Below are 12505 nucleotides of genomic sequence, written 5' to 3'. Positions count from 1 at the left end.
GCTCTGAACGGGTAAAACTCGGTCGACTTCCTCGAGGAAGTCGTCCAAAAGTACAAGATTTCCACCTGGTACACGTCTAGCGTGAAGTGAGGCTCTGACCGGGTAACACCCGGACGACTTCCTCGAGAAAATCGTCCAAAAGTACAATATTTCCACCTGGTACCCGTCTAGCGCGACGTGGTGTTCTGAACAGGTAAAACTCGGTCGACTTCCTCGAGGAAGTCGTCCAAAAGTACAAGATATTCACCTGGTTCGTGACTAGGGTGACGTGGTGCTGTGAACGGGTAAAACCCGGTCGACTTTCTCGAGACAATCGTCCAAAAGTACAATATTTCCACCTGGTACCCGTCTAGCGCGACGTGGTGCTCTAAACGGGTAAAACCCCGTCGACTTCCTCGAGAAAGTCGTCCTCTAGGGCAATATTACGTCCTGGCTCTCGACTACCATGGCGTGGTGCACCAATCGAGCATGAACGAGTCGACATCCTCGAAGTAATCGTAGAATTTTACGATTATCAATGCGAGAAAAAAGTGTAGCAAAAGTGTATCTCCGAATCTATTCCTACACTTTTCCTACACTTTTTTTTCCTACACTTTTCCTTCATTTTTTTTTCTACGCGGGATAGATAGAGAGAGATGGAGGACTTTGATGCACATGCAGATCCGAGTAGTACAACGCGCGAGAGAGACCACAAGTATGCGCTTTTTGCGGTCTGCGACGAATTGCGGCTGCACTTGGTATGGCACTAGGTGAACGGGGGGCATCATAAGGCTTGCAAATTATAACAATAGGCTCTTTTGTTATTTGATACGCGTCTTGAAATTTCGCGGAAAGCTGCGGTTTGCAGCTATAGCGGCGGCGGCTGCGGCCCGTCGTCGTGTAGAGAAATTTGTACATATATAGAGCTCCACATATTATATGCGAGCACGAGCTGTAATGCACGCGCTACCTCTCATACTTGCAGTGTAAGTGTGCTATATGCACAGCTTACGCTTGGCGCGCGCCTGGCACGTCGGCGGCGTACGGCTCGCTGGTTAGCATCGCGACTCGTTGATACTTTGATACTTTGGTGCGTGCATCTTGCGGTCGTGAATTATTCACCAATTTTTCGCGTGCAGATTTAGGCCGAAAATTCTCGCGAGTTTGGAAGAATCGAATATCCTCACCTGCTTCTTTGAGCTTGAACTCAATGAAGCCCAGCCACACGGCAATTTGCACGATCCTCGCGATCGAGCGCTTGATTTTCTCGTTAACGCGCCGCAACGACGACGACTCGACCACAATTGCCACGGGGGATAATTACCGCTCGTTAACTCGTTTCGTTACGATCGCAATGATTTATTTCAAGTGTGCCGATGCAAGACACGCATTGTGTACATAAATATTGTTGCGAGCTGCAGCGACTGCACGATGACGCTGTCGCACACTGCAACTCTCGACAGCCTCGGCCATCAATCGCCGCATCATCGCGCGCCTCATGAGCATTTCTCGAATAACAAGCGCGCCTCATTTTTTACACCGCGCGGCGAGATATTTAATTGCGATAAATGCGCACGAGGACTAACTTGACCTGCTTCGCTCGGCACGGCGCACCATGTCCAAGTTCAATTGATCGCGCATGACTTGCCACTGTCATGGTTATGTCACGAGCACGAGCTGCGACAGGCATAATGTAATAACGAATTAATATAAAAGAAACGCGCGATAATTAATTTGCATCGATGCGCGCACGAGTATATTGCTTATGTGATTATCGATGATACGATATGATTTAATGATTTGTGTATGATTTGTGTTGCAGCACTCGCATACAGGATGTCTTGACAAGCAGAGTCGACTGAGAGGAATTCCTCGGAGAGCGATATTCCCATTGATACACGGTGCTGGCTGCAGCCGCGGACCAATTCCAAGAGTGGATCGTAATATCGAGCATCGACAGCAGCAGAAGATCATCTAGCAGTAGCAGTCATGGCGCCCGGTCAGCAGCTGTACGAGCAGTACATGGTTCCCCAGATCGCCAAGATATTCCACAAGTTTCCACACTTCAACGTCACTGCACATCTCGTTAATAGCACCTTCAATCCCAATTCGGAAATTTACCTCGAGGTTTGTGTAATATTCAGTCTCGTGCTTTTTGGATTATTGCATCTTCGTTGACACACGTACATGAGTTTTTAATTCCCATCCGAATTAGCTCATGAAGCGACAGAAATTTTTTTTTCCTTGCAATTTAGTGATTTGACGCCATAGTACCATGATCCGTTCCAATGTAATAACTTGATCTTCCACGCTTCTGTAGCGAACTCCACGTTATCGTACCAACGATTTTGAGGATCCGGCGACTGTTTGAACATTTTGAACTCGTTGAAAAAGTTCATAATCATTAAGGCATTGTTTCGACTCATTGCGTATCCTGCCTCCTCAAGTCGTTTGACGATGACCAGAACGCTAGCCGCTAATTTCAATTTAAAATAGTATGAATCATCAGCGGGTTTGAAAACCTTGCCAAAATTTTTCGGATAGGGAAAAATGAAAATGACCTTAGCCCTGCCGTTCAAGAGTACATTGACGGTATCCGGTTTGATATTTGCTACGGCCAATTCCAGAGGCGTATAGCGAGACTTGTCCCGGGCGTCAATTTTCAACGTTTTTCCATTTTCTTTGCACAAATTGAAGAATAGTTTTACCAAGTCAGAGCGATCGTGAATATCCTTACATAAAACGTGCAGAGGTGTCGACCCCTCTAAATCGGCCAAATTTGGATCGGTCAGTTCTTCTTTCAGCACCAATTCGACAACCTTCTTGTGGTTTTTGCGTAGAGCCAAGTGTAGCGGTGTCCTGCCCTTATGGTCTCTAGCATTGACCTGTATCGGTTTAAATTTGTTGTCGCTGTAAGCAAATATATTATCTGCAAAATTTTTAACCTCGAATCTTTTGCAAATAATATGCAGAGCTTTTGATCCCTCGGAGTCGGGCAAGTTAGGATCCGCGCCGTATGTCAGCAGTAGCTCGGAAGTCTTCTTGAGGCCGTTTTGCAAAGCATAATGCAGCGGTGTCCGACCCCACTTGTCGGTGGCATTGACTTGCAACTCAATTCTTTTTTTTTTGTCAATTTCGAAAAGCTTTTCCACCAAATTGGAACAACACACTTTCTGCTTGCAAATTTGGTGCAGAGGTGTATCTTGATCCAAATCAGCTTTGTTTGGATCAACGCTAGGATGTTCCATCAGCAATTCTATATAATGGTGATTAAAACACTTTACCAATGCAAAGTGCAACGGCTGATTAACTGATTTACCGAGGCTGAGCTTGTGTTCCAAATACTCTTTTATTATACTACCCGCGTTGTACAAGCAGGCCACATGGAAATGTGACAATCCCGATTCGTCCGTGTAGTTCGCGTCTCTTCTCTCGTATATGCGGAATAGCTTTCCGCACAGATCGTAATAATCTTTCATTTCGCTATTATTAGGGTAAAAATATTTTATAATCATATGTAATGCCGTAGGGCGAAGTAACACTGGCCTATTATATTGATCTACTTCGGGCTCGTCCTTGTATTCAGAAAGTAAAAAAACACACGGTCCAAGTTGTAAGAGTTGGGCTGCACCTGCGTTTAGAACAATCAGCGGCAATGATGAAGGCTAAGTATGCTGCTCTCTCTTAAGCTTGCACTTAAGTCGTCTTGGAAGAAGGTGCGCTCGCTACAAAGCGATACAACAGACTGGGTAGATTTCGGAGTTTTCTCCTAATTTATAGCCGAAGCGACTGCATTGGATACGCCCGCTTCCACAAAATTCGTAGAATACGTAACATTGCCTCTAATCTAATTATGTCTGGTCCACGGTCTAGTGAAAGGTGCATGAGCATAGGAATTACGGCGTTTCAGCGTTAGATTAGGACTAACGTGGACCACATCCACTTGTGTGGTGCCTTTCAACGCACTGCGTGCGCAAGCAGACCTATTCAAATCGTTCGAAACCTATTCGGAATTTTCGTTTCAATCCGGTGTCAGATTTTTGATATAACTATCAGGTCAAAAGTAATGGATGGTTTTATAAAAAAAACGCGATTTCAAACAAAATTGTCTTCTTTTCAAATTTTCACATGAAAATCTTTTAAATTCTGGCGTCTTCGGTACAAATAAAGCGTCCATGGGTCCTTCTCTTAAAGTCATGATACTTTTACAACTTTTATAGAAGCGATCTCGAGCTTCTCGAGTCAGATGTATAGAATGTAAATTTTTAACCGAAAGTTATGTAGCTCTGGGATATTAATTCGAGTAGCGCACACCGGACTGATGACTCTCAACTTTTCTACGTGGACGTGGTGCGCGCGCGTCTGCTTTCTCTCTCTCTCTCTCTCTCGCTGCAGCAAGAAAAAACATCGGCGTCGAATGCATCGACGTTTTATTGGCTTTCGAGATTAAAGGCAACACAAAAAAACGACAGAATCACGGTAGCGCGAGTCAGTAACTTTTCCAGCTCGAGAAGAGAAAAGAGAGAGAGAGAGAGAGAGAGAGAGAGAGAGAGAGAGAGAGAGAGAGGAGAAAAACCGTGATCGGGCTTCGGATATATGTATAGCTTTATGAGCCGAGTATAGCGAGTGCGATGAAAATGAGAGCTGACTATGCGAGAGGGAGAGCAGGCACTTTTCATGCACGATCGTGGCGATATTATATATACCTATATATCTACGCAAGAGAAGCCAATAATTTCAGACGCTGAGTGCCATCGGGGCTCTCCTCAGCCTATATTATATATCTAGTGCCTTACCGGGCAATTTCCACTCGAGCGAACTTTTTGACCGCTTATCCCTCTGTATATGTAGTTGAAGTCTCTTTGTGCCTTGGCTCGGGACGTGCGGCTCTCGACCCGGCAAGCGCAGTCCGCCACGTCGCGCGCGGGTCACGATTATATATGCGACAAAGATCGAAAGTTATGAGAACAGATCAGAGTCCAATGGTCAACCTTTTTTTTTGCTTGCTCTTCGCTCTCTCGTTCATCTCGTCGATGCAATGTTTATGTATCTCGGCTTTCTCTTCTCGCCCACGCAGTTTTTTTATTTTTCTGTACTTGCAAATATATATATCTGTCTCTTTTATATTTCAATCTCTGGCGAGTAGCTCCTCGCGACTTCCATTGTTCTCGACCGCTCAGCCGGAAGATCATACTTTTGAATGAATGTCGCGGCGTCGCTCGACCGGATTTCCTAAATATTCGCCGTTATATAAGCTTTACGCAAAACTGGAGCACGACAGCCTCGACGAAGCGCGAATCTCATTTCTCGAAATTCTTACAATAATTGTGTTTTTGCTTTCCCTCTTCTACAGAGTCTTGGTATACTAGCCAGCATACCGGCGGCCCTGCTCATCCTGACGCTGCTGACGCTGCTCGTGTACCTGGTGACGCGTTGCTGCGACCGCAAACCACGCCATCGCCGCTCCATCGCCGTGCTCAAGTGCTTCCTGGCCGTGCTGGCCATACTCTGTTGCGGCGCCGTGGCCGTGGGCCTCTACGGCAACGACGACGTGCACAACGGCGTGGTGCAATTGATCAGCGCAGCCAAAATTATCGACGGCACCACGCGCAATGTCAAGAATCAGACGGACGCCATCAGGGCGACGCTGGAGCGAGTCTCCACCGATCTCATCGCCCTCGACGACAAGTCCGGCGATCCGGTGTCCAACGCGACGATACTCGGCTCGCTCATGAACGCCCTGAGCCTGACCAAGGCCAATCGCACCCTGGCCGCGACGAGCATCGCCAAGATCAAGGAGCCACTGATCGCCATCAATCTGGCCGAGGCCATCGAGCTGACGGACAAGATCGAGCAGTACAGATGGCCCGTGACCATGGGCGTGCTCTCGGCTCTGCTCATACTCTGCGTCGTTCTGTTCGTCGGGGTCGCGCGTCACTCGCGTTGCGCTCTCATCACGTAAGTTTTTAGTTTGCACTTTGTTGAACAATTTTTGAATTCAACGCTTGAATTTCCTGCAATTGCAAAATCTTTGTTGATAATTAATGCATCAGAAATGATTTATTTTTTTACTTGAACTGCGCAAAAAATACATGAAAATGCACTCATCTATATTATTTTTAATGCAAAAATAAACCAAAAGGCTTAATTCTATATTGACGTCTTAATAGTAATTTATTTTTTTTTGCATTAATTGCTCAACAAATTGATGTACAATTCAATCATAATTAAAACCAGCAACCACCGCTAGATAGCGAGTATCTTTTTCTGTCAAAACAAGTGTACAAGTCAAAATTGTTTTAAGTACATACTATTAACAATGGAGATTGTTATACACGGCACTATACTTTTACATTATATACTTTAGTTTACTGACTCATCGTAACAAGGTGCTAAAAAAATTCGTCTTCTCGCAGTTTCTCGGTGTTTGGCCTGTTCGCAATCATCACCTCCTGGCTCATGGCTTCCCTGTACCTGGCCTCGAGCGTGGCCATCGGCGACCTGTGCGTGTCGCCCGAGGCCTACCTCACGCGCAACGGCTCCTCGGCCTTCGCGCGCATCGTGCCCTACTACACGCAGTGCGACCCGAGCATGTCGAATCCCTTCACCCGCGAGCTGCGCGACGTCAAGCAGTCGATCGAGCACTCGCGACGCAACATCGAGCACATACGCCAGTACGCCAATTACCTGTTCAAGGACGAGCAGCTGCAGCTGCAGCCGCGCTTCAGCAGTCTGACCAGCGACGTCAACAGCATCGACAAGCAGCTCAACAGTCTGCAGGCAATGCTCGACTGCAAGCCGCTGCACCACCAGTACGTGCAAGCTGCCAAGAGCTTGTGCATCAATGGATTGTAAGTCAATTTTACACCGTTTCGCTTTTTTCAACTCGCTAACTCAATTTTCTCTTCGATACAGCTTCGGACTCACTCTGATGCTACTCGCGAGCGTGGCTGCCGGCTTCCTCTTTACGGTTCTCGTTTGGATGGACTCTCACACGTGGATTTACATCAGAAAACGGTAAGTCGAGCTCGGTTATTGCTCGCTTTGAAATTTTGAGCCTCGGCTCGCTCTCGGACGCTCACGGTCATTTTCTTTACTCTGTTGCAGAAACGACTATCATCAAGTTAATGAGCAGGATCCATACCTACCACCGTCGGCGGCATCGCAGGCAATAGCGGCGCGAACCTTCCGAGGCCAAGGGTCGTACCCTCCGACAGCCCCCCCTCTTAATGCCCAACTTGGCAATCATACTATTAAGCAGCCTCTATTGCATACGCCGCCCCCGCCGTCTTACGCTACTGCGACCGCTCGCGCACGTCAGATGCACGAGAGCATGTCAAAGTTTGTGCATGTCTTGTTTTTTGTCTTTTTTTCTCATTTCTCTCTTCTATCCTGTCTCATTTCGTCTCGATATCAGCTCCCTTGCCATCCATCTTTTCATTGAATCGTATGCAGCCGAAATTCGCGCCTTTATCTAGGTCTTGGGCATATGTATACGTTTATACCGCTAATTGAGCCGAGAATGCTCGAATTAATATTGAACGATATTAATGCCAGCATTAAAGCAATTTAAGCTCGTGTATTAAATTCGTGTGCATATGGTAATTTTCGAGCAAATATACAGAATAGGAAAAAGCAACCATAACAGTCATAATCCGATAATCCCTCTGATAATTTTCGAATACTATAAAATTTTGCAGTTAATACACACTTATATTTATTATTATTACTGGGATTGCTCAGTTTCATTTCACTAAATTAATAATGTAAGGTCAGTCTCACCATCAATTTGAACGTTAGTACTTACAGAAATTTACTTACTCATTATATAGTAGAGAATTTAGTTTTGAGAAAATCAAAAACAGCAAATTTTTATTTGCTAACAAAAAATCCTTTGATTTTCTGCCTTGACATATTTTCGATGTTTTAAAAGATTTTCGTACTAATATGCGCTATTGCAACGTTAGATGGAGCAAACCAAGATTTCCATTCAATTTATATTGATATTTTTCTTAGACTCTCAAGATTTTCGAATGAGTTGGTTCGTTCTAATAGCGTAATAAAAAAAATTAACTGAAATTACAAGGAAATAATTAATCCATTTTGATCATAATTAATACTGCAGTCTAATAATATGTTCGATAAATGCTTTATCATGCTATCATTGTTTTTTTATTCATTTTTTTAATCATTACAAGTGTAGCTAGTCAAATTGATTTAATAATGTTTGTGCGCTTTTTGCTCTGTGCTCATAAATCATCTAATTTTAATGGTTATTCATAAGATAGGAAAATCTTCATTTTTATCAATTTTACTACTTTTGGTATAATTATGGGCTGCGTGGCGTAAACGTCGTGTCATTTATTTATAAATAAATGTTGTGGATCGGCAAAAATTTAGCATTTAGTTTGCTCGATGTTTTAATTATATACTTTATATCTCGTTAATTTTTAATGGTCTGTAGGACCTTAAATATATTTGCATCGCTATGGCAAACAGTTATTACATTAAAGAAAAAACATTATACTAAACATTACACTATATCGTATAGTGGCTGCGCTATTCAGTGGCTTTTTTTTAGTATTTTTGATACGCATTAATTTTCTTTCATCGCTAACAAAACACACGAGACCCCCGCACACAGATAACATAAATCTCTTCCAACTTGCTCGGCGATTTTTTTTATAAAATAATGTTACCACTGTGACATAAACGCACATTGTGAGACATTAGCTTTGCATAATTAGACCGTCAATAGTCATAGTTATAGTGAAGAGCACTATAAAACTTTTACCGCATAGACTAGAAACGAAATTAGAAACCCAAAAAAAATTGGGAAAAGAAAAGAAAAATCGCCGAGCAAGGGCTCCGAGAAGAGTACACACAAGGCCCCCCTTCAATCAATAAACAAGTTAGACGTCGTATTAATTATGCCAAATGTGGTTTTGTGTGGGTGTTTTGAAAAACAGCAGGGGTGGCCTCAACGGAACAGCAAGCGGCGATCACCACGGGAAATCGCACAATCAGCACAATCAGCAGGCGAGCAGCGGACGAACCGACCATCGTGCCGGGCTCGGGGATCAGCCTGGCCAGTACGCGACTCTGAGCAAGCAGTGCAAAACACTCGAGTCAAGTGATTTCTACTGAGGGCACGCCCCCTCGGGAACAGGTGAGTTAATCAGCTAATCCTCTTCGTGCTTATTGTTCTCATCGAATTTTTTCGATCAATTTTAATCATTTGATAAAATAAATAACAGGACGAGAGCCGCCATGGACGCCAAGTGTAGCGTCGTTCACAACGCACAACTCGCACGCCAGCATCGGCGGCGGCTCGGTGGTGGCCCAGACGACCCCGCACCTCGCCACCTTCCAAGACTCGCGCAAGACCCAGACTCTGGACCCGAAGAATTTGGCCAATCTGAAGCGCGGCCCCCAGCCAGCCTGGAACAGGCCTCTGCCCGTGCCAAATCCTTCCGCCAATAGCTGGAACGACATCGAGTCGCGCTCCCAGAGCAACATGAATCAGTTCCGCTCGCTGGTGCGCAACAAGCCCGCGGGCCTGCGCCAGGTGCAGGACCAGCACGCGCACCAGCAGTCCCTACAGGACCAGTGCCGCACCCTCGACCGTAACTTCTCGAGGCTGCAGCAGAACGGCGGAGGTGGCTACGCTGCGGCTGCTGCTGTTGGCGACGTCGGCAATCACCACTTGCCACCGCCCGTAATGACCAACAACGTCAGTAGTACAGTGCCAAATATGTACGGGACTTACAGGAGGCCTCCACAACAGCACGACAAGGGCCATCATCAGCAACAGCAGAATCATCATCAACAACATCAGCAGCAGCAACAGCAGCAGCAGCTTCAGCAGCAACAACAACAGCAACAACAACAACAGCAGCAACAACAACAGCAACAGCAAGGCGCGGCGCTTGGTCAGGTTCAAGGCAGCGATCCGAATCTTTACGCGGTCACGGAGCTCTAAGATGCTGAATAGAAAGGTTGCGAGGAATGCTTGAATTTTCTCTCTCCTACGTAGTGAGGCCTGGCGCACCTTCGTCTCCTAATATCTCTTATTTCGAATTATAATTCACCCGTACGTATGTTAATGCGTCAAAGCTCTCACTGCCAGTTACACTTCCCAATATTCCAGATTTTTTATAGCCGCTGTGCGATTTTTCATTTATCGTTGACATACATAATGTTTCCTTTGAGGTATCAACCATGATAACTATCGTGCAAGGGCTATAATTAATGAAACGGTAGAAAATATTTATAAAAAAAAAACAGAAAAAAGAACAGAGCAAGTACTGCCGCTGTTACTCGGCGCTTGGCGTGTGTTTACTCTTTTTTGTAATAGATTGAAAGTACGCGAAGGCGTTCGAGACAGCGTGCACGTACCTACGACACGAGAACGTTAAAGGAACCAAGTTCATACATAAAAAAAACTTCGTGTCGTAGATCTTTCAAGCCAGAAACCAAAGAAAGGATAGAAACAATATACGCGAGGTATCGTGGAGAACCTGCAATTGAATGAATTAATAAATAGCTAAAAGGAAACCCGTGAAAGTTTCCTTTCTTCGAGTAAATAATTTAGACCCCGAAAGGAATTGACCGGGTGAAAGAAGATGTTGAGAAAATAAAAAAACGAACCGCGTAAAATGTATTTGTAATCGCATGTACAATAGCCATTATACGAGTTTCGTTTTCGATTAATTTCTATCCTTTTGTAAGCCTATGTGTGTGTAACGGAAGTGCATTTATTATAATTTAATTATATACATTATTTTTAGCATGGTGATATGATTCGACAATTTGTAAAGTAAACTTTAAGTTTTTAAATGAATTTTCAACTGTAAATGTAATATGTTTTTATGTTATCTATAACTTATGATTTTCCATTATCTGTGGATACGTATCAATATAATGAACAATCCGTTTCCGGCGACAGAGATGTACATGACTTTAATAATCTTTTTGTAACAAAATTATTATTTTACTTGTATCTAACTGTCGAAATATGTGTAATAATACAAGTACACTGCCTTCGTAAGAAACTGTATTCAGTTCTCACGAAAAACTTTGTACTCTTGTAAATGCATTTTAATTGTTTTTATATTATACATCAAGGTTCATCACGAGATCATATTGTTTCAAATTAAAAATTCGAAACATTGATTTTGTTAGTCGTATGCAATTCTTTTTGTATATTGCCGATACTTTTTATACGTTTATAAGCACAACGTAGAAGTTAGATATGTATCGATAGAAATGTTTTTTTCTACACTTGAATTTATTTTGAGGCGATATGATGAAAATACAATGCGAAGAACGAAAATGTAACGTAAAATTTAATAAACTCGTTCAAAGTTCGATATAATTTATCGGTTGAAAGCCAAAAAATAGTTACCGCATGTAATGACGAAAAAATCGTTGCACGAGTAATGTAAGCGAACGAAAGACTTATGTAATTTATGAGTACGTAAGTTTTTTCGATGAGTGCATACAAATAGTGTATTTAAACGAAATAAAACGATGTAGAAATTATTGACTTAACAAAAGCGAATTTACAGTGAAGGATTTAAAGTACTGCTGTTCCTCGAGCGAACACTGTAAGATTTCAGTACAAAAAGGCGAATTTGAGACAAAAATCCATAATTTAGCTGACTTTTTCTGACAATTAAACCTGTGTAAGTTTCTTGTCTAGTGTGTTACGAAAATACAAAGAGTTCATATTAACAGCGAACGTAAAAACAATGATACTAATCATTATAACGATTTATGACTGATTTTAATAATGAATGCCAAAAGCATTTTCGTAGAAGAGCGAGAAATGATATGAATGCTTTTTATTCTAAATGTTAAGTGTTCACATCGCACTGGAAATTTTTCAAAATAAGCACGTGCTTATTATGCAAAAATTGTTCACTGATATAGTTTTAACGATTATAAGACCTCATTTTAAGTTAATATACGTTTATGTGTAGTATCATTTATTTCTTTTAGGTAGTTTTATTTATAAAAATGTGTATAGATATATTATTTAAAATAAAAAGTTTCTCGCCTAAACTCTTTGAAACTACATTTCATCACCACATTTCTATATTTAATTCAATGAAAAAATTTATAAAACACAAATTGATTTCAATACTTGCATTCACTAAATCAAATGCCAATGAAAACAACTCTTTTCTTGATTACTTTTTTACTTCTGTACATAAAACAATGAAGTTTGCTACTGATTTATACATAAAATTGTGTTGTAATATATTTAAAAAAATAAGTTTATCGTTCATTAACTATTTTTTTTTGGAAATATTAGTACTGAAAATGTCAAAGCAAATGTGTCGCGAATGAAAAATCTGTTTGATCGTATGAAAATACATCTCTCGTTCATCAAACTATGATGTTTTGAGGATCCTTGCAAGTAGTTTAACTGATAAAAATTCATAATGGTAAAATGTGCTGTTCAGTAAAATAATCATGTGAAAAGACTGCTATTCATGTTACGATGCCATAGCACAAAACG

The 12505-nt window shown here is 42.5% G+C and overlaps 1 protein-coding gene across 2 annotated transcripts in view; it reads left to right on the top strand.

The window, feature by feature from the left end:
* The window catches only part of LOC106656300 (protein tweety), a 42919-nt gene extending 33592 nt beyond the window's left edge, over positions 1-9327 (top strand). The window contains exons 2-8 of one of the 2 annotated variants that reach the window (XM_014377189.2): positions 1802-2106; positions 5333-5937; positions 6396-6830; positions 6895-6996; positions 7087-7320; positions 8952-9148; positions 9237-9327. In XM_014377189.2, coding sequence (XP_014232675.1) covers positions 1969-2106; positions 5333-5937; positions 6396-6830; positions 6895-6996; positions 7087-7320; positions 8952-9126 — 1689 coding nt within the window. In that variant the 5' untranslated portion in view covers positions 1802-1968 and the 3' untranslated portion in view covers positions 9127-9148; positions 9237-9327. Of the gene's footprint in view, positions 1-1801; positions 2107-5332; positions 5938-6395; positions 6831-6894; positions 6997-7086; positions 7321-8948; positions 9149-9236 lie in introns of both variants that reach the window. The other variant, XM_014377188.2, reaches the window with a different exon arrangement.
* The last annotated feature ends 3178 nt before the right edge of the window (positions 9328-12505 follow it).

This window comes from Trichogramma pretiosum, unplaced genomic scaffold, assembly GCF_000599845.2.
Source record: "Trichogramma pretiosum strain Unisexual culture from Peru unplaced genomic scaffold, Tpre_2.0 scaffold4, whole genome shotgun sequence".
Lineage (NCBI taxonomy): Eukaryota > Metazoa > Arthropoda > Insecta > Hymenoptera > Trichogrammatidae > Trichogramma > Trichogramma pretiosum.
Note: the sequence above shows the minus strand (reverse complement) of the source record. Positions and strands in the feature narration are given on the sequence as shown.